We start from the raw sequence: 22992 nt of genomic DNA, 5'->3' as shown, positions 1-22992 counted from the left end.
AATGGCAAACAACAAAGACCCTGACCAGTTACCTTCATGTAATGTATCATCTCCCTGCTTGCCTAGATACTAGATACATAACATATAAAAACAGCAACTCAATATTTTCTAAAAGTTGTAAAACGTGAGCTGCCACCCACATTACAGGAAAAAAGGAGGTAATTTATAAAATTAACAGCTATGCATCACGACCTGAGTTATTTGCAAACACACACTTGCTCACAGTTTCAAAAGAGATAAAAACTTAGGATTCTATATTACCTATTAATGTCACCAATATCTTCAAAGTAAATGAATTTGACAAATGCAATTCATATTTGTTTTCAAAAGCTTTTTACCTTGATTTTCTGTGTAAATTTTTATATCTTTGGAGAAACACATATCAACGCAAAATTGCAAATAAAGCAAGGTTAGCAGAAGTTGGGCGTACTCTGAGATTCCACAGACTGGTACTGTAACCACTACAGCTAATTTTCAAAATAGGAGAGAGGGTGCTTGGAGATGCCAATTTTTTAATATAATTAATAATTTCTGGAAAATGTCATGACATAAGAACTTGAAAACAAGAACAGTGGTAAAGTTTAAATACACATGTCAATAGTCAAAGGGTTCAAAACTCACACTACATATTTCATATTGAGATTATCATTACATACTGAAAATCGAAACTATTGATAGTTTGATGCAGATACAACTGCTGAAGAATATGAGATACCTAGTTAAGAGAAATTTTGTATAGTTCTGAAAGTGGAGGAGGTTTGCATGGATGTCTCCCTATAAGATAAGGCAAGAGATACTCAATGGCTTCCATTATTTTCAATAATTGAATTAATGTTACACAAAGATCTCTTATTACCATTCTGTTGGCCTCTTTAGTAGGAACAGCTGTTGGTATATCATGACATTAAAGAAAAGTGAATAATTGTACATCATTAACAAGTCTTTTAAGAGAGGCAATTGAGGAAATTAATCAGAAGCTTATAGTGGGTATCGATCATTACTAACAGATAAGTAATAATGATTTTGCAAGGGTAATGACCAAGAATAAGAATCAGAGTTTTCCATTAAATCTTATGCCCTATATTCTCTGGCAGGAGGTGTCAAAATTTGGTCAGGAGAATTTGGAGATAATGGGGGACAGTGACCAGAACAACCCTGTGCGTCAGAACATTTCTGGGAACGTCTCCAGTATCAGAAACATGTCTCATCTCTAAGACACATCTCAAGTGGGGTAGGGGACAGGGTGGTGGGGGTTAGGAGACGTGTCTCCTGTGAACTATGAAATAAAGCCATCATACTTGTTTTTTATAATAACATGATTTTGCTCTTGATTGGGCAATGCTTATGCAAAGGGTACCACCATATCAAGAATGCCTGTGAAGTGGCAAGATATGCACACCAATTTCAATAATCAACAAATGTATTGGCCGACAGTAAAATTGGTTCTCATTCAAAATTTTCAACCCATAAATTATTTTGTATGGTTCTAAAATTAATTTTCATTAATTTATACAGGAAATACAAAAAGCTTATTGCATTTGCTTTGTGCAATATCATAATCTACTCTGTAAAAAATCACCAACTCTTGATGTTCTAATTGGAATTTCCTCTAAGCTATGCCGCCTGACCAGCCTTTGATGCCTGTCCTGCTTGAAAGCAAGCTCCGCACCCTTTTCAGCTACAAATTTTGCAAAACGAGAACCTTTCTGCACACCATCTGGTGATCTTTTATCATCTTTCAAAACATCTGGTAAAAAAGGAAGAGATGGTGATGGCCTTGGAGGTGTTGGAGGTACCAATGCCCACACAGCAGATAGTAATTCATTTGGCTTATCAATGTTATACAATATGGACAGATCCTTTGTGTCTGCAAAGGTCAGAAGAAGAAAGAATTATTGATGTCCTCAACTGGCTAAAGATGGCAAAGTACAGCAAGTTATAATAGTGACAAGTGTTAGAAGGAAATTAAATAAAAAAATATCTAAACAAAAACTATAAAACAGACAAACTTGAGGTGGTTAACCAAAACAGGTAAACCTTGGTCAGTCAGAAAAAAAAACCATGAAATACAAATAAATAACTAGAAAGTTGAAACTGCACTCATTAATAAAATTATTGTATCTTCACCTGAGATATACTCCTGAACTTCTACAAGCTTCCCCTGGTACTTAAACAATTTTGCAACAGACTTGCTGAAATTACTTACCCCCTTTAGCAAATGTAAATACTGATTTGAGTGCTGCACAGGGTATGCTGAAATTCAAATGCGGGATGACTGTTCCTCCACTATGCCTTGCATTACTGCAATAAAAAATTTAATTCAATGAAAATATTTGGTAAATGTAGAATATATATCTATAGCTTTCTACAAAAGTTTCCTGTCCAGGTGATCTATAGAAGCATTTTGAAAGAATATAAATGTGTAGTACCTTGTCACCAACCCGATCATTCTTCCCCATGAATTGACTACCACACCCCCACTGCCACCAGGATGTACTGCGGCTGTTGTCTCAAGCATTGCAGGATACTCCTCACTGAACTCTTCTGATACATGTGGCCTTCTAGTCTTAACAACTTTCGCCACAACCCCAGCACTGACAGAAGGACAGAGATCTATGCAAATTCAAGCAAACCAGGTCTATCTATTAGGGAATAACTCATGAAAAAACATAAATTAACATAATAACTTGATTGTTACCTGAACGGGGCCCAAAAAGACCATGTCCAATGACAAATGCTTTGGAACCTGGATACGGACATTTTTCTTCAGGAACAATAGGGTATAGCTCACTTGGAACCGACTTAATCTGCAACAGTGCAATATCCAAAGGTCCTTTAGAGACATAAACAACCTTGGCATCATACCAAGAACGAGGATGCACATGGTCCAGTCTCACCCGAATCCTTCTGTAGCTTCGGTAACTAAAATCCAAAGTTGAATGTGTAATAAGTTGGTCACTAGGAAAAACTTTTTCGCAATGTTCATTTAGCAGTGCTGCAGAATATGGTGAATCGCTCACTTGGTTTTCTTCCCGAGCATTACATTCACCAGTCAAGGGTTGTGACCTAGATTTCTCTGAATATCTGTCAAATGTTTTTTGTCTAGCATCTTCATGCTTATTTAAAGGAGGTGTTTTGCCAAATCGCCAAGGCTCCAAAAGATGAGCATTGGTTAAAACAAGACCATTATCATTTAATACTATACCTGATGCCCATGCTCCATCACCAACAGTGACAAGCACAATTGATGCCATGGCATGATCAATTTCAGAAGCACTTGAAAAATTGGATGCAAAGCATTGAAGTCCTTGCTCACTGCTCCAATATACAGATTGAGACTGTTTGCTCTCTTTCTCACAACCTGGTGAAGAAAGATGCATATTCCTTTCTGGCATTTTGACTTTTTCTCGGTGCATTACTTGCAATTTTTTTGGCATTCTGAATTTTTCCGGGTGAAGTAGTTGCAGTTCGCCTAGGGCTGGTGCTAAAGCATCCCATGTTACCACAAGCTGCCAAAAAAAAATGCCTTGTAATATACACTGAAATATGACACTCAAAAGCATTTCATGTTCCCTAACTGTTTATGGTCAAAAGCAAAAATTATAAAAACGTATTTACCAGGAAACTCTAGTATAGGAATAAGCACTATGTTCCTATCCCCATCCCTGAACCCATAGTTGCTGGTGACTAGCTTTATGTATAATAAGTTGAACCTACTCTATTTGTAACCTAATTTGAATGATGTTCCCATCTATGTCCCCATACTGATATCACCCTGTCTGCAGGTAACTTTGTCAAAAAACCAAAGCCAATAAGGCCTTAAAACTGGAATTTTTTTTAGGTAAAATAAATAATAATATAAAAAATATATGTTAAAGCATATGCAGGTACAGTCATTTGTAAACTTCTCTAATGGTTGACATTTAAACAAACATCTTAAAAGGCTAATTCCTAAACCAGTACCAAGGTTGTCTTAACAAATTGATTATTCAATCTTACAACAGTAGTGACCCATTAAACACAAACTTTAAGAAATTTGGACATATGATATTGGAAAACAATCCATACTAAGAAATCAAAACTTATACGTGGCCAAAAAAGTACAATCATGTCGCCAAAGCAAATAATATTCTAATTCTGAAATGCAGTCCGAAAGGAATTGGCAGTGGTTAAAGGTCTCCTCAAAACAATTGGGATATAACTTAAATGTCATTAATGTATATGACCCAATTCAGAGCAGAGAGAAGAGAGAACTTTGGAAAACACTTACAGATTTGCTGGAAATCTTACAAGATGAAATCACCATAGTAGGAGAGGATTCCAATGCTATCTTATACCTAGATGAAAAAAAAGGGAGGTAAGAGTTGGAGATCAACCTCACAGGAGGACTTCTCATCTTTTGTTATGGATAATGGACTTATTAATATTCCCTTCAAACAGGGGGACTTTACATGGAACAATAGGAGGCAAGGGTCTGTAGATATTGCTGAAAAACTGGATAGGTTCCTTTTGGGGGGGGGGGTGTTGGACTAAAGTTGATTGGTCTATGGAAGCTGAGATTCTGCCTATTCATGGGTCTGATCACTTTCCCATTAGTCTGAGATTACAAGAGAAACTAACTTCTGATCGATGCCCTTTCAAATTTGAAGCTATGAAGATGAGGGCGGATGGTTTCAAGGAAATGGTAGAAAGTTCTCCGAAGAGGGAAGGAAACATGGCTTTTAAGATATTTAAGAAGCTTCAATTTATAAAAGGAAAATTGAAGGTGTGGAACAAACAATCTTTCCAAAACATCTTTAAAAGGAAAGACGACTTGGAAGCAGAATTTAAAATCTTGAATGATAAGATAATTTAGGGAGGAACAAATGAGGAGGATTTTAAGAATGAAAAGAGGCTTAAAAAAGAGTATGATGAGACCCTGTTAAGAGAAGAAATGTTTTGGAGGCAAAAGTCAAGGGAAATGTGGCTAAAAGAAGGGGATAGGAACACTAAGTTTTTCCATAATTCAGTAAAAGTCAGAAGAGCTCACAATAAAATCTTCTTAATTGAGAATGGAGAAGGTGAGGTAATAAATGACCCAATCTTGATGAAAAAGGCTGCAGTTAAGTTCTTCAAGGATAGAGGTGGAACAGAGGAAAGAGGGGAGGATTTAAATGAGGAGGTTCTGGAATGTATTAAAAAATGCATTACTAATGAGCAAAATGCAAAGTTAAATGCTGTAGTCTCTAAAGAAGAAATGCAAAAAGCGCTATGGGGGTTAGGGAAAGACAAGAGTCTAGGGCCTAATGGATTTACAGGAAGTTCCTTTAGAATCATTCAGGAATGTATAGAAGATGAAATATGGGAAATGGTTGAGGAATCAAGAAGAGGTGGGTTTGTTCTAAAAGATTTAAATAACACTTTTATTGCACTGGTTCCTAAAAAGGAGGAATGTAACTCTTTTGAGGACTTTAGACCTATCTCATTATATAATATTGTGTATAAAATCATATAAAAGGTTGTGGCTAATAGGCTAAAAGAGGTGCTAAATGATGTAATCTCAGAAGAATAAAGTGGATTTGCTCCAGGAAGATCAATTTTTGAAGGGCTGATTATAGCTCATGAAATGATCCACTCGGTCAGAACAAACAAATTGTGCAAAATGATGGTCAAGTTGGATATAAAAAGAGCTTATGATGAGGTAAATAGAGCTTTTTAATTTAAAGTTTTGAAAAAAATTGGTTTCAAAGAGGATTGGATTAGTTGGGTAAAAGGCTGTCTAAATTCAGTTAGGTTCTTAGTGTTGGTTAATGGAAGTTCCCAAGGTTTTTCCGAATTAGAAAAGGGATAAGATAGGGAGATCCTCTGTCTCCTTTCCTATTTATAATTTTGGCTGAAGTTCTAGGGAGGCTAATTACAGAAAGAAGGGCTAAGGGCCAATGGAAAGGGGTTAAGGTTGCAAGGGGATTGGACCCAATTTCACATTTATAGTTTGTGGATGACACCTGCCTTACAGGAGCAGCCTCAAAGAGGGAAGCTAGAGTTATGAAGAAAACTCTAAAAATTTATGGGAAAGTTTTAGGATAAAAAATAAATTGGGCAAAGTCTGAAATTTTCTTCTTTAACACCCCTCTTTCTAGAAGAAGAGCTATAGGAAGAATTCTAAATATAAGGCAAGGTTCTCTCCCAAGTAAATATTTGGGAATCCCTTTATTCCATGGACAAAATAATGGAAGTTTTGGAAGGGATTAGCTGAGAAATGTCTGAGGAGAATGGAAGGCTAGAAAGGTAAATGGCTAATTTCAACAAGTAGGATTTTGATGTTAAAATCTGTGGTTTCATCAGTGCCAATTTTCTCAAAGATGTGTTTAAAATTTTCAAAGAAGGTGATAAATTAAGTGGAAAGGCAAATGAAGAAATTCTTTTGGAGTGGGGCAAGGGAGGAAAAAAAGTGGCCTTTACTAAAATGGGAGAAAATTTGTAGGCCTAAGAAGTTTGGAGGGGTAGGCATTAGAGACTGGAATACAATGAATATAGCTTTAGGGGCTAAGTTGGTGTGGCAGTTAGCAAATGATGTTGAGCAATTGTGGATGAGGATTTTAAAGGCAAAATATTTGGATTCCAATAAGAATTTACGGATTAACTATTCAAAATCCAATAGAGGCTCTGCAATATGGAATTTTATACTTTCATGCAGACATGTCATTACTGACCATATCTCTTGGGTCATAGGAAATGGCAATAGGGCAAAATTTTGGGAGGATTCATGGAACGGAAACAAATCTTTAGATGAGGAATGTGGTGATGAAGACTTGAAACGGATTTTATGTGATATGTGGGACAGGAATGTCAGAAATTAAGTGGTGGAAAATGATAGGGGTTTTAGGGAAAATATGGCAATGGAAAGATTGGCGAGTGGAGGGTCTTTCAAATGGAGAGCAACACTCCCTTGGGGAGATCTTCAAGGGTAGAAAGGTTTGCATACTAAATAAGGACGATAAGATTAGCTGATGTGCAGCAACCTCGGTTAAATACTCAGTTAAGCTAGGATATGAAATTTTGGATTCTAGGATGGATGAATGTCTTGAGGCAGGGGATTTATATTGGAGTAAAGAAATTCTCCCAAAGGCTAGCACATTTGCATGGCTAGCAATTCAAGGAAGAATCTTAACAGAGGAGAGAAGATGAAAATTTGGTTTTCAGGGCCCTACAAAATGTTTTATGTGTGGGAAGGATGTGGAGAATGTCGATGGTGCGGAGCACCTAGGGTTTTAGCTCCGAGCCCTAGTAGTTTATCAGAGTGATCCAGGAGTTATGATGTCGCTGCTCAAACAATAAGACAGGTTGACTTGTCCACGTAGCAGAGGGAAGTTGAAAAGTCAGTGCCACGAAGGAAAAGAGATGATCCACGTTGACAACCAGGTTGATGATGACATCGTCAATAGTTGCAGAGAGAAGATGAAGAGCCGAGGTTGTTAGAATCCACAGGCTGGTAGATGACTGAGAAACGGTTACATTAAAGAAGAGGCCACGTTGAGATAATTGGCAGTCACGTTGGCAACCAGTATGAATAGTTACGTCGACGGTTATAGAGAGGAATACGCAGAGTTACAGAAAAAGAATGATGCAACATGATTGCATAGGAAAAACTGGAGGTGATATATACATGAAGCGGAGAATTCAGTGAGGGTTGGTTGGAAGTTAGGTTTGGTTAGAAGATAGGAGTTAGAGAGCCAGTGAAAGTTTTTTTCTGATTGTAATGTAGTTTACCAGTTTTCAATAAAGAAGGAGTTTTTTGTGTGTTTTGTGTAATCTTCAAATTGTTTATGTTTGCTAGTAGACTACAGTAGAATAGCATTTTGTTTCCTGTAAAATCTCTGTAGCATGGATACCTTTTGACTCTCATTGTCAGTCTCATGGAGAGTGAAAGTCAAGAAGTATTCATTGCGTATAGGTGTTCTGTTTCTGTGTTCATGTCCTTGGAAAGACTAGTCACTGGAGAAAACAAGTCTTAGGCGAGCATGCGTGGCCTGGCTAAGGAGCTTGTAGAGTAGGAAAGATGGAGAGAGAGGGCATGACTGACTCTATTCAGTCATGGAGAGAAGATTAGAGTGAGAGGTGAAATATTTTGATGGGAAGGAAGTCTTAGAGAGAGAGCAAGTGAAATTGGTTCCTCTAGTTAGGGTCAGTGAGATACCCTAGGAGACTCAGTGAGAGTCCAAGTGATCCTAGAAGAAATTAGGATCTAGGGTTAGAAGATTTTCTCCCCATCAGTCGATCACTTATTGCTAAACTGTGATATAGCAGCAAAATGTTGGAGTCATCTGCAAGGAAAACTGGGTTGGATAGGACCATGGAGCCCCTCTCTCAAGGTCTTTTTCATTTCATGGCTGAGGGGAGGAAAAAGAAATTGTTTAGAATGCATTTGGAGAATTTGCCCCTCAATTGTGATATGGGAGGTTTGGAAGGAACAAAATAGGAGGATATTTCAAGATAGATTAGAGACAATAGATCAGCTTTTAAAACGATTAGATCATTCTATTGAAGAAGTGGTGAATGCAGCAATCTTTAGAAAAAAATTATCAAATTGTGTGTTCATGAACACTGATAGGGCAATTCAGAATAGGTGGCCAGGGATTAAAATTGGAAAGGTTGGAGCTATAGGAATAGCAAATTCCAAAGCCAAGAGAAGGGAGGAGGCGAAGTGGGTAGCTCTTGAATTGGGCTGGTTAAAAGTAAATTTTGATGGAGCCTCTAAAGGAAACCCTGGGAGCTCAGGTGTAGGATGAATTGTAAAGGACAATTTAGGGAATATAGTGGCTTATGGAGCATTAAAACTGAAAGATGGGATAAATAATGAAGCGGAGTTCCAAGCTGCATTGTTAACCTTAAAATGTATAAAAAGATGTGGAGGGAGAAAAATTATTTTAGAAGGAGACTCAATGGTGGTGATGCAGGCGGTGAGTAAGAATTCAATCCATGCATAGCACTTAGAAAAAAATTTGGAATCTATTATGGACGAGTTGAATGATTTTGAGGAGTTTAAAATATATCATGTTTTTAGAGAAGCAAATAGAGACGCAGATGCTTTGTCAAAGTGGGCAGTAGGTTTAGCAGATGAAGGAAAGCCAATTTTTGAATTTTGTAACCGTTGGGTAATTCCGGAGGAAGTAGAAATTTAGCTTTTGATTAAATGGTGACCTTTTTTAAGGCAGGTCGAAGGCTTTGGAGAAAGTAAGGAATGATGACTAATGTCATAAAGGATTGTCTGTAAAAGGGAGGAAGAGATTTGGAAGATCGGCAATTATGATCTTCATTATGACAAAAGAGGGCAAGCGGCCTATTTGATATGTGCGGAGAAATGATGGGACATTGGCTTCAAGGGGAAGGTAGTCAGAAAGCATTATAAATTAATGATAGGAAAGCAAGTCTAACCACCTAAAACAGTAAACTGAAAGAAGTGAAAGTGACGAATTTGATAGCAAATGAAGGCGACATTTACCTTTCGAATAAATCAACAATAGAAAGCCCTTTTTGGACAGATGCAGGACAAACGGTTGAAATTGCTGTTAAAATGCCCAATGTTGGGAGTGATGAAAGTTGTGAAAGAGACAGATGGAAAGCTTTTCCAAAATTCCACACATCATTGGAAGATCAACGCAGACATTGCGGCAATTCTAGTGGCATGGGGATTGGAAATTGCAAGCCCAGTGGATGAGGTGGAGTGGGTGATGAAAAACTAGTTTCCTACTGATTTAATTGTGTGAATGGAATCCCTTTTGGAATGGCCCTGGTTGGGGAAAGGCTTTGACTACAGTGAGTGCTATGGAGACTATGAAGAAGGAATGAGAAGAGGGAGAGTGGGTTTCCTGTGGTGGCCGACAAGAGTTGATAAGGAAGTTTATAAAGAAAAAAAAAAGTAGGTATGGGCAAAATTTGTGACAGAAATTGAATGCTTCTTGTAGGAGAGTGGGCAAAGGGTTAGAGGTTTTTTCATAAACCACCCAAAGAAGAGGAGAAGTGTTGGTGCAAGAAGGATAAGGAGGATGGACAGGGTAAAAATCCCGGTGAGGATGGAAGAATGATGAAGTAGAAGGGGAAGAATGGCAATTTTGTTTAACATTTTTGTTTGTGGGTAAAATCGACAAACGTGTTTTCATTGACTAAGGAAGGGAGATTTTGAGGATGGCAAAGGAACCAAGAAGCTAAGCAGTTTAACTAAAAGAGTAAAATGATAGTCTGATGGCAAGCCACGGATGACTAGGAAATTCAAGCAGAGAAGTGAATGTAGGAAGATGGTCGTGACAAGGCAAGGGCCAAGCAACAACAAGGAAAAAGCGAAAGTTGGGAAATCTCAAATGATGAACTTTATGATTTTGTTTCTTTTTGATGTATCCGATAAAGCCAAATTATTAATGGCTTAGATGTATTTGGGGTGGTTTTATCATGAAAAGAGGCGGAGGGGTAGAGGATAGGTTACTTGTAAATTATAAAGGTTTCTAGTAAAGTAGCAAGTATGTGAAAAGGCTGGCTTTTTTGAAGCTTGTATGTAATTCTGTAATGTTGATATTTCAATAATATATATAAAAAAACTTATTACCGACCAAAAAAAAAAAAAAAAATTTCTAATTCTGTCTGTCTTGCTTAGAACTGGCCCACATATTGTATATTTTATTCCTTGGGATACCACCAAAGAAAAGGATCATAGGTACCTGAACTTCTGCACCACCACCTCTCTGCCGGAGAGGTCTAGTAAGGATCCCAATGAGATTGCCCTGGTCACTAAAAACTGGGCTACCTTCCATTCCTGGAACATAAGATCACAAATGAAAAATAGCAATAAACTATGGTTAGAAATCAAATCAATGGAGAATTGCATCAAAAAAATTTAATTGTAGTATTCTTCCTGCTAACGAATCATGTGGTGTGATCTGAAATCTCTATTTAAATTTTCACTGTTTTTCTAAAAATTGCATTCTAATATTACAGATTGCAGAAGCCTTAAAAATCTAAAGGGGTCATTTCTTGACAAGCATATGATTTAAAGAAACCATTGCTAGCATATCTCACCAGGAAGACAGCGAATATCAGCCATTAATAATGATGTCTGGCTAGATGCTGGAGGCCATGAATTAGCAACAATGCCCATTGATATGCTGATAACAATCAGCAATGTAAGATCAGAAAAAAATGAAGCTTAAAGTTGCATGTATTTTGCATACTATGGAGGTAGTTTCTAAATAATCAAAATGACATACAACAATTTCTCTATGTCTTTTAATACTTTATGCTATTCTGCAAATATAGCTAAAGTAGCATCCTAGCCAACTGATACTGATACTAAGCTATTTATGGGCATTTACATTTAAATTACAACTTACAAATTACTACTATGAGCCAGAAAGTGGAAGACCAAGAGTCACCACCACTTAGACTTTGACCTTAGATATCACTTAGGGATTTGAACTTGGGTCTCCAGTACAAAACAGGAATGTCAAAGAAGAAAAGAAACCTGTTATAGAAATGCAATGGAGACAAGGCCCCAAAAGGAGAACCTATTACTACGAGAAAATCTCCTCTCTTCCGAGGCTCCGATATGCTTATTTCAGGCATTATCTGCATCAACATTAACCCAGTAAACATGTTTCCTTAAAATAAACAAATAGTTAAGGATGCCCAAATTAATGTTTGCAAGTTATTATGCAGGAAACAGCTAGTAATAATTTTAACATTGATATGAGTATATTCCATGTCCATCAAAAACAACTGGTGCCTAGTACAGTTCTCATTGCCAAAGAAGCTCTCATTTGCCTTCTTATGTGCATCCTAGATAAACAGACCCCAGTCCTATCATCTTTCTGAAATTTCCATCACATCAATCAAACGCATATGGACCCTTAGGCACCTTAAGAGGAAACCTACATTACAATAGAAATATCCTCTACATATAGGAGATTATTTAATTATGCATTCTTAAAAGCAGCAACTTTTAGTAAATATTTTACCTTCAGGTTTGCGGAAGATGACACGATAAGAACTGCAATTCTTGTTGTTGCCATAGCCACAACACCTGAGCTAGAATAACTTGATCCATCTCTTGCTGACTGATGAATAGTGCTGAAGCCTTGAATTTCATTGTCATTCTGAAAATAAATTTTAATTTTATCAGATACAAGAAATCCATGGGATAATGTGAGGAGTTTTGACAGTTGTAATAACAAGAAGATAAATTTTACCTTTGATGTTTGCTTCTTTTCTATTTGGCTTTGAGAAATATCCCCAGACATTTGAGTGCCACTGTCTGCAGGAGCTAAAGCCCAACCTACTTCCCAAGAACTTTGCTCAGATGTTCCCCCATGAGCTTCCAATAATGCTTGCAAAGCAGCTGCAGCTTCTGGTACTTCCACCTTTCAAAATAAATTATGAATTAGATCTGGACTAAACATTTCAAGCCAGAAGGATGACTGTAGCTTAAGTTAACCATACAGCAATTCCTATAATTATGGTAATCAGTAACAGAGTCACTATCAAGGAATTAGCATTAAAGACATTAAAATTCATGGGCACTCAGTTTTTTGAGCATTAATTTCTAAGAAGCTGTAAACATTGATTTCCTCTTCCAATAAAATCTGTATCACTACTATTTAAACCTCTGACAATGTGAACCGTGTCCTGTTCATTAGTTTCTGCTTCTTTCTGTATTTTGGCCTTCGTGGGAGCTGCATATACTTTTATAATAGTATGCTTAACTGTGGCTATGCATTACTTTAACAAATGTCATTTCAGAGATACATTATACAATGTAAACACTTAGCATCAAAATTATAACCGTATTGAACCCGAGCATAAATATTTCTGCATATCCTCATGCTTTCTAGAGCCTTACGTAATATCAAAATTACTAAACAATTCTTTCTGCACTAAACTTTACCAATCCTTTATGCCAGAAGCCGTTTGCTATTACTTATCCAGTGACTTGCTTTTGACTACCTACTTTTTAATTGGCCAATATATGCTTTGATCCTTTTGTTATTAACCAGAACTTGCCACAAATCTTTATGTCCAAAGATGTATGGACCATTGGATCATCTGTTTTTATCAGGGTTGTTCTTGATAGCCATATTGTTTTGATTCAACTTAATAGTTTATATCCATCCCTTGAGTCCTCAAATCTAATTGGTCCCTGGGTTTCATTTTTCATTTATCGGTCTCTCTTTCGCAACACTAAAGTGGCACTAACTGCCATGGTCAACCAAAATTATTTTCTGCCCATGTCATGATAAACTGTAATCTGATCGGTTGCACCATTTCACCCTTGACATGTACAACTATGTTAGCCCATTTTGACCTCAGCCATCTGATCTAGGTCACCACTCATCTCCACCATTGATGACCAATGGACATGCTTAGGTGTTATCTTATCTTAAACTATTCACTACTATTTAGCTGTTAACAAATGTGGGCCGATTCAAATAAGAACAAAAATACTAACCATCAGATCTGATATAATGGTCAATCATTCCTTTTGATGTCACTTTCATCTCAGCTGTGCTTGATATCTATCCATGTGTATACAAGTTTCCACACGGTCTAGACTCTAGACTGACCTAAGCTTATTCATCATTATGGGCTATGCCTGAAAACTAAATGTTAACCCCACAAGCCAAACTAATGCATTGCAAAGCCACTGCTAACTGCCCACATAACCTCCACTCCACCTTTTTAAACAGTCAAAGAAAGGCCCAACCCAAAAACATCGCAACCTTTAGATTATTTGCAACAAACTTCTTAAGGGTTTTGCTGGAAGGCAGTTGCATGAAGCCATATGCAGAGATCTCAAACAGCAGCTGAAAGCACCACAATTTCTTAGCTTCTTTTGATTTAATAAATCTATAATATGGCTTCTAAAGGCAGAACTCTTTTCCATGTCTATAATTATAATAAATATCAAAGTGGCAGCACCGCAGCTCTAACTTCTATACATCAAGCTTTGAGTTGTGAAAAATCACCACTAATATTTCAGAAAAGAATACTTCCAAAGTTGCAGAAGATTTCTAAAACGAGGATGATTTCCTTGTAATGGGTTTTCCCAACCAAATGAGGGAGTGATGTCATTTATTATCTATGCATAAAAAGGAAAAGCCATGCAAAGTATGGTTTTAAAAATGTATCCTGTAGTATGCAGAAAAATAGAAAAGGGGCACAATTTTGTAAATGCATAGAGGATGGAGCATTACTGTTTTGCAGAAACATTAAGCAAACAAAATGAAAGCTTTCCTCTGAAGAGTAATGTTGAAAGCCAGACTGTGAATGCTACTATTCAAGAATGCATTCCTGCCTTGGCGTTTTCTTGCGAAGTTTTATACTTTTATTTTTTTTATAAAGAGATTCAACAATGTAATCTCAGGGGAGATTAAACAATGCAATGCCAGGGGCAATGCTGATGTAGCATTGGATGCAATTCCAGATGTTTTAAGCCCAAATTTTGCAGATATTAAATCTTGAATTTCTCAAGCAGAGGCTCATAAAGAATAACTGGAAATGAGTTAGATTTGACACCGAGTGGGTCAAGAGCTTCAAGAGGGACATCCTTGACTGCCAATACTTACCACATACCAGATTAAATCCTCTCTTTAAGCATACAATCTTTTCTCCCCTGCTACAAAACAAATTATTAATGGTGTGTCGGATAATGTGTAGGATTCCAATGAATTGATTAAATGGAGATATGTTGTATTTTATGCATACCAGGAAACTGGTTTGATATCTTTGGAAAGAAATCAGTTACCCTTTTGTTCCAAAAGACCCTTAAGAATTGGGTGATTACAAGATTGCAAAGATTTCATGTGTATAAGAGTCTACAGCTATGATAGTTCTACTTCTCCATGCCTGATGCCAATATTATTGAAAGAGCAGATTCTTGCCTAGAGTTCCTACCATTAATGTAGCCAAACTTAAGTTCACATCTGTTAAAATAGCAACCTGAATCAAACTACCTCTTCAATTTGAAGAATTGAAATCGAGCTATAGAGATGCCTTAGAAAAATGATGTGAGAATACCAATTTGACCTAGGAAAACCCAAAATCATGATCAAGAGGGAGTGTTTGTGAAGTTGAGGGGAAAAGCGCATATTACCACAAAAGCTCGTGTCTATGATGAACTCAAGGATCAGGTTAAAAAAACTTTGATGAAATAAACACTGATGAATAGAATACACATTATATAAATGGTTATGTTTGAGATTTAGAGTTAGACAAAAATTATAAAGTATATTTGGCCAAACTAAAACTCACCAATACAAGGTTGCTCAAGATTCAGGTTGTTCCTTAAAAAAATATTTATGAGAAGAGAGAAAACAGAGGGAACTCAAAAATAATTTTGATTTTACCAACCCAATTAGAAAATTCAAAATCCTCTCTTGCAGAGGGTAAATGTCTTAAATTCCTGCTGAGAACCTCTTGGATGATAAAGGCTACAAGAACATGAAATCTTTGTAAATGTGTTTTTATTTGAATGAAACAAAATCTTTCATTTCAAAGATACTGACCAAGATTGACTAATACAAAAAGAAAGAGGCAAAGGAGAAAAATGCCATAGAATCTACAGAAAATGTTCCACTGAAAACATCAAGGTGTAAACCTTCTTTTAACCACTGTCATCTAGAAGAGCTCAAGAAAGTGAATGTTAATGACCCCAAGTCGATCAAAACTCTCATCATTACCAGCATAACGGTGTTGGAGAATGGATGCAATGATTCTCAAATGAGATACACATTAAAATGATTCATACCAATTGTTTATGGAATCAACAGTCATGTACAAGTACCCAAATAGTCTTGGTACCCAACTAAGAAGAATTTTTGTAATGAGTTAACAGTGGATGATAGCAGAGTATTCTTGTGGTTGATGGATGCATTCTAGATGATTCATACAAATTATACATTAATTATATGATTAAAATTTTCAAAAACAATTGATCAAAAAAAAAAAATCAATAACAACTTAACAGAACAAATGAAGAACTATGAAATCATCTTTGCATAAATGAATTAAAGAAGGAAAATTTGCAAATGAACAATGGTGTGAGAAGGGATGAACAAAAAATTGCTAACCACCTCAGAAGCTAAGGCATCCCCTACTCCACACCAATCTTTAAAACTTGATCCTTTGACTGACACAGCGTAAATTACTAAAAAGGCTTCAAGATAATCCTGATATCCCTCTTCACATTAAACAGGAGGCCAGTAGCTGATTTGAAATCCACAATTTAGATTATAATGAAAGATCTTGCGAACTTGACAGGGGTTCATTCTCTCATGCAAAGTACCTCTGTATCAGTTTCTGAATGTGTTAAAAACAAAAGAGGATATAGACAAATATGGGGACAACTTAAGACAATATTGTCAATGGCTTAAAGGCCAATGACCATAATGCCTTTATCCGCATTATGGAGATTTCGGACTCAATCAACATGCACAGATTGATTGAGCAGGAAAAGGATAATTTAAGAAAGACAGCTTTGAAAGAGGACATTGCAAAGATCATTGATTGTATACTCTTACAAATCGTACGGCAGTTGATAATTGTACACACAAAAATTCATAAAAAAGACTATATCATGTCAACTGATCTCCAGAAACACATTAAGTTGAGGCTATCCTGATGCTAAGATGGTAAATCACTCACTGGCAAAAGCTGTTTACTTGAAAATACAGCTGAAAAGGCTATCAACAAAATATAGGTGAAGGTCTGAGGCAGTGAGACAGAGGTTCTCTTTGTTTTGATCAATACGATATGAGGAGCCACAAGGCCAACTAAGGCCATTTTGAAAATTTTGATCAGTGTTTCAACTTACCCATCTTACCACATTTGTTAAATCATTCTTTATTCAGCTGGCCAAAGCTCTCTAATAAGCAAGTTTCCATACAGAAAGGGGAGACATTTATAGCACAGGCCAGCCTTCAGTATAAAGATAAAAGCACACATAAAGAAGCTGCCACTTGAAAGAACAAGCCAATGAGATAACTGAACCAGGAAACTCTGCACTGCAGGACAATCCCATGGCTAAAATCACAATACCATTAATCTCTCTACAAGATTTTGCTTCAAAAGGATGTCAAGTTACTAGTAGTCCTCTGCTTGCTGCCACATAAGTTCCAGCAACTGCTGAAAGGATTTCTTCCTGCATTGCCACCAAATCAAACTCCATGGAGGCTGATCCTCCTTCTACAACTCCCTAAACAAAACCAAGTATCATGTTGGGTGTGCAACACATCAAAATTTGTCTCACCGTAAATCACCTTGAGCCATGAATTTTCTAAATGGAAATCGTTATTACAAAATGAAAAAACAAACTTTTCGTCATAACTCACTTCTTTGTTGCACACACAAATCCCAACTCAAGGGGTGTAATGTAAGCCAACACCTTAATACTTGGTTTTCCGTGGTCACCAAATGCATGATATTAGTATCTCTTTAAAAAGGTTTCAACGCTCATTTCTGAATATGGTCATATATCCCAGCTAGAATAGGGACTGGTATCAATCAAGATGGGATTATGGGAGGCACATTTTTTTCCTTGGTGAGACTCAAAAGATAAAAAGCTATATCAAATACCAATGTTGGGATGATAAAAGATCAAAATGAAAAGTGAGGATAGAATTAAAAAGATAAAGACAGTCATTTATTTATGCCTGCTGTAACTATAATCAGAATTTTCTCCAACTATAAAATTACTTCATCTGCAGCATCCCAATATTTGACATGGGCATTTATGACTGGTATACTCCCAAGCTTGACACCTTAATGTGCATCTTCTCACCCTTCTCAATTTCCCTCTCATTTTCAGGTTGCAACATGGTGGAAGTTTTGAATGAGAACATGGAGCTGAAATTGGTTATTCAGAGCCTTCAAAGGCTGGTTATTCAGAGCCTTCAAAGGCTTGCACAAGGAAAATTTCAATTGGGAGTTTGTTTCAAGTCTAGATGTCGATCATTGTTCATGGTAGTAAACTTTTGAAGTTCTATTAATTTCTGAAAATATTCATGACTATGATTGTTCTGCATTTTTAAAATTTGGTAGGTTAGAAGGATGCTCCCTTACAACCTCGTCGTAACTATTATATAACCAAATAAAGCTTCTTGCTCATATTATTGTCGCTGAAGTACATTGCAAATTGTTAATGTACTCTCTACAAAATTTCACCACATTTTTGGTGCATTCATAAATTTCTAGTCTGGCTGCTAATATAATGAGGATTAACATTGTTGTACTAAGTCCTAACTCACTCGTGGCAAAAGTAATGTTATCTTTAGACTTTTACAGTTTACGATTCACTCTTTAAATATTTTGATTTGTGAAAATGATTGATACAATATCAATCCAAATACAATCAAATATTTTATAAAAAGTATTTGAGCCCACTCCTAAATAAGTTAATTTCATGTAAAAACTCTCGAGTGTCAATCTGAACTTCAAATATCATATAAATATTTGCCCTTAAAATATAAATTTGATTCACGATTGACATCTGTAGGGCTTCAAATGTCTAGAAGAGCTTATAATATTCTTAAACCCGTTTGCAAGGTCTCGAATTAGATCTGATTTTGATGTTTGCTACATCATTCTAAACTCTCAAGTGTCAAAGTGGTGCAGTTCAACTACCCTGTGTCCTATCAGACAGAGAGGAGTTGCAGCCAAACCCAGGACAAACTAAACCTGCAAGACTAACTTAAAAAGACAATGGAAAGAAATGCTCCACACACAATAAATTTTGTTACTGAATAACTTAGATTCTCAGCAAGCACAGAGCAAAAACACCAAAACATAAATGCCACACGTAGGAAATACGAACACGAAAAGCAGACTTCAGATTCTATTATATTTCAAATATTGTTTACATACATTCCCTGAAGGGATTTACTCTCTTACTCTCTATTTCTTGGCACCTGTTCCTCAGCCTCTTCAGTAATGTGGAGTCACCAGCAAGCATTCCCTTTCTTCCTTCTTGCCAAAAAACTCTCCAAATACTTTTCTAAAACTCTCTAAAAACTAACTTAGAAGATCCACCTTAGATATTTAAAAAGGCCATACTAATTTGAGCGCCCAAACCAACTTCAGATTCAAAATGGGGCGCCTAAGTCTAGATGCTTTAGAGATTCAAACTGTTGCATTAAATGTTTCGGAATTTCAAACTCTTGCATTAAATGCTTCAACTACCACTAGCAGTTCCTACACGCTCGGATAACACGACATCTGACAAAGGGAAAACATGGGTTAACACACCATCACAGATGCTCCTGCATCACTGAGTAGGAACAGGACCTAATGTAAATGGGAAAAGAGACAAGTTCAAATGAGCCCACAACCCTAGTATAATATGAACACTCAATCCTTAACTTCAGGTTTGCCATGATTATTGTATCTTATAAATCCACTCTTAATGTTGTTGTTCTGTATAACATAAAGAAAGACATTGACCAACTTACCAGTATAACATCTTGAAGAACTCACCAGAGCTAGAAGATGAGCTGGTAACCAAGAGAGATCATAACTACTGTTAGGATGCTCCCCATCACCGTTATCAAGCCTTGAGCAGATCTGAATCATTAGGAAATAGTTATATCAAGATAGAATTGGACACAATAAAGAAAACCACTATCTTGATATGTTTAACATAAAAATATTCAGACCAAAATGAAACTCTGCTCTCAAAGGTTCATCTTACAGTTAAAGTTGAGAAATGTCTTACCTCTGTCAAAACATCAATTTCTGCACCAGATATCAGTGTTGGAATTCCCTAAATGAAGAATACGGCATGCATCAAATCCACATTTAAATACTAGATTCCCTGTTAATGTAGAATCAAGTCAAAGGAAAAATTACTTAGTATTGCAAATAAACGCGTTTTCTGAAACCTGTGCAGCAAAACCACGTTCCTGTGAAGACAGGAAAGGCTCAATGATGGATGCACAGGTAACAACTATCAGTTCATTTGAATTTTTCACATTCTTCAACCAGCTTGAGCAACTGGGCAACAACAACCCCGAGGCAGAAAGAGTAGTGTCGCCAGATCTGAGATTCAAAATATATCTATATTAAAAAAATATGCTCAAAGACAATGGGTTTTCTTTCTTCCATATCTACTGCTTCTCAACCAAAGACATTTATATTAAAAAAATGCTCAAAGGAGTTTTCCTTCTTCCAAGCCTATTGTTTTTTGAACAAATATATTCATAATAAAAAAAAATGCTCAAAGATAGGGTTTCCATTCCTCCCTGTTATTTTTCAGCCTAACACCTTCCTATTAAATATAATGTTCCAAAGACGAGAAGATTTTCCTTATTCCGAATATCGTGTCTTAAGTCGAAAAAGCAAGAATTTATCGATGGCAGTCTAACAGCAGGTACACAGAAAAGCACATTCTTAATAACTTTCAACGATAAGGTTTTCAAATATGGCAATTAAGTATATAAGTTATCCATACAAGGGGCTTATTAGGCCGAAGAATAGATGCAATTTTGTGTACATATTCGAATGATATGGACCAGAAATAACAATTACAAACTTGTGCAGCATTTCAGAACCAGAGCCGAAGAAAACGCTAAAAGACAATAAAAATAAACAAACATACAAATCCCAAGTGCTTTGAAAATAACAACGCAAAATAGAAGTAAAATCGGTGCTTACTCGGAGTGATAGAAGGCATGTTTTCGCATTTTTCTACCCTTGGGATCCTGACAGCAAGGAATAACTTCAATTTCAGATTCTGTAAATAATATCATTCAGTTTTCATATGCACCAGATTGATTCTCAGGTAACAGAAAACGAAAAACAATGCAGAATTGATTGAATCAAATTTGTGGGTGTTCTATAAAAACTGAAAAAGTTGAAAAGCTACCCACTTACAGGTCCGTGCACCCGCACCATGACTGCTGCTCTGCGACCATCATCTTTCCTCTGCCTCTCCTCCATCTACACTCCTCTTCTTCAATACCTTTGCTTCCTAAACACTCCTCTTCAATGACTTTGCTTCCCAATTTCTACTCTTTCTGAATCTATACACGGAATGATATATGAGTGATGTAGCTTCCAGCAATTTTCCCCATTACATCCAATCAAAGAACCGCTGGGAGGACCCACCGGATGAAAGCAGCTGCAGCAAGAGACGTGGAGGAGGTCCAATAGCCGGGATTTGAGAGCTCTCCAAATGACGGAAAATCGCGTTAATATATACTTCGGCAATCATTGGGTGAGTTTCTCTCCCAATAATTGCCAACTCTATATTATTTTTTACCAGAACAAAATTGAAGTTTGCCTGCTGGCCTTATCTTATCTTCTGAAGAAGAATCTTTTGTTTTTATATTTGATTTATGACGTAAAGACGTAGCTCAACGCCTGGTTTTAAAAAACTGGCGGTGCTTCAACTCACACGCGTCTCGTTGTGGGCAGTTTCAATTCAAAGGGAAAGAGGGCCCCCCTAAGACTTTTGCTCAATTTATAATATTCTGAAAATCTAAGCGTGGGAGAAGATCGACGACATTGATTGATTTTGTGCCCTAAAAAGCAAAATCAAACTCGATCTATACAGTGTTGGAGATTTTTGTTCCATTTCTTCCATATTCAGGGAAATGGTATTTGTTGCAGCACTATCTCGATTCCATTCAAAACTGTAAATTTTCATGCTAAGAACTGTTTTTTAAAGATTTTAATTGAAATAGTTAAAATAACTGGTTGGTTATCATTTAGATTATCTCTGGTCTGTGGACGATAAAACACTTTGAATTTTATTATGGATTATTTTTTGTGTTTTGTCATGTCTACTTTGTTAGGAATTTTATGGTATTTCATTTTTGACAATCAAACTTTCAATTCTATTCTGTGTTTATTAATGTTAATGCTTAATGCTTTGTCTTGTCTGCTTTGTAGAGAATTGAATTCTACTCCATTTTTAATTGTCTTGCCTGCTTTGTTAAGAATTGTATTGTATTCCATTCCTAAGTTTCTTTTTAAATTAATATGTATGCGTTGAAAAACTCCATGTTATAATCTTGTACTTATTTTTAAATAGAAGAATATGTTTTTTTTTATTAATATAAACTTTGGTTCCCCAACATTAAAAAAGTTTTTTTATTCTATATGTTTAATGGATTGTCTTGTCTCATTTTTTATGATTATGATTTTATTTTACACATTAAATTTTAGACAAGAGGCATGTAGTTATCTATGAACAATATTTATATTGTGTGATTTATTTGTATATAAGGTATAATAGATGTCCTCTTAAATTCTATGTAACAATAGTTGAAAAGAGACAAATGCTTATGTTGCATACAAAGAGTTTAATTTTCAATGTGTTTGTGCAACTTGCTTGTGTATATGTGAGAGTAGATGTCTTCAGAGGTCAAAGCGCTTTGTAATAATAGTTGAAAAGAGCAAAAGAAAAAAGGCAAATCCTATGTTATATACAAATAGTTTTATTTTCAGCATATCAAGCAATATGTCTTGAACACAACAACAATCATATCAAATTAGTTGTTAAAATAAATATTTTCACATCGCAAAAAAAATGAGAAATGAGCAATTAGTTAGTCAATTGTAGTCAAATGCGAAATTGCTCAGTATTCGTGTACTTTTTCTCTTCAAACATTATATCACAAATAATCCATGTAGCATAGACAAAGCAAAAACTATGATCATGTATCAGAGAACCCCCACCCCCACATCCAACACAAACAAAGACCCCCAACCACCTAACTCGAGAACCAATTAGCAGCTTCTTCCTTGGTGAAATTGGGAATACCATCACCGGCCACAACACTACTGCTCATACCACAAACTAACCATCTCTCAGTCACTGTTGTTTGTTCAAGAAGCAGGGATACATCAACCTTGACCACAGGTGCATGTCAAACCCAAGTCAAGGGACTCGACCCCATACTACCATCATGAGGTAGCTCTAGCTGCACATTAGCATTCACCACCACAGACACACTATCATGAGCCTCAACCCCA

The 22992-nt window shown here is 36.3% G+C and overlaps 1 protein-coding gene across 4 annotated transcripts; it reads right to left on the bottom strand.

Annotated features, from left to right (window-relative positions):
* Positions 1-1402: 1402 nt before the first annotated feature.
* DEG15 (protease-like protein) lies at positions 1403-21022 on the bottom strand. 4 transcript variants are annotated; one of them, XM_089814839.1, is made up of 14 exons: positions 20883-21022; positions 20668-20746; positions 19896-20052; positions 19730-19777; positions 19492-19578; positions 12216-12386; positions 11985-12122; positions 11492-11595; positions 11050-11135; positions 10692-10786; positions 2699-3509; positions 2430-2613; positions 2207-2301; positions 1403-1867 (listed from the first exon to the last, which is right to left on the bottom strand). In XM_089814839.1, the coding sequence occupies exons 1-14, from the start codon at positions 20950-20952 to the stop codon at positions 1554-1556; spliced, it is 2439 nt and encodes an 812-aa protein (XP_089670965.1). In that variant the 5' UTR covers positions 20953-21022; the 3' UTR covers positions 1403-1553. The 4 variants fall into 4 exon arrangements, with proteins under 4 accessions (XP_089670965.1, XP_089670968.1, XP_089670967.1 ...); XM_089814842.1 differs by having other exon boundaries at positions 20668-20714; XM_089814841.1 differs by having other exon boundaries at positions 20887-21022.
* Positions 21023-22992: the final 1970 nt, after the last annotated feature.

This window comes from Cupressus sempervirens, chromosome 2, assembly GCF_028749045.1.
Source record: "Cupressus sempervirens isolate cs-2001-9-10 chromosome 2, ASM2874904v1, whole genome shotgun sequence".
NCBI lineage: Eukaryota > Viridiplantae > Streptophyta > Pinopsida > Cupressales > Cupressaceae > Cupressus > Cupressus sempervirens.
This window is presented reverse-complemented; position numbering and strand designations above follow the sequence as displayed.

Excerpts from the sequence above, each read along its gene's own strand:
- DEG15 (XM_089814839.1), bottom strand. The coding sequence starts at position 20,952 with ATGGAGGAGAGGCAGAGGAAAGATGATGGTCGCAGAGCAGCAGTCATG. Across the intron at positions 20,053-20,667 it reads CATGCCTTCTATCACTCCGA|ATCTGGCGACACTACTCTTT; the intron begins GTAAGCACCGAT and ends TTTGAATCTCAG. Across the intron at positions 3,510-10,691 it reads GTGGTGGTGCAGAAGTTCAG|CTTGTGGTAACATGGGATGC; the intron begins GTACCTATGATC and ends TTTTTTTGGCAG.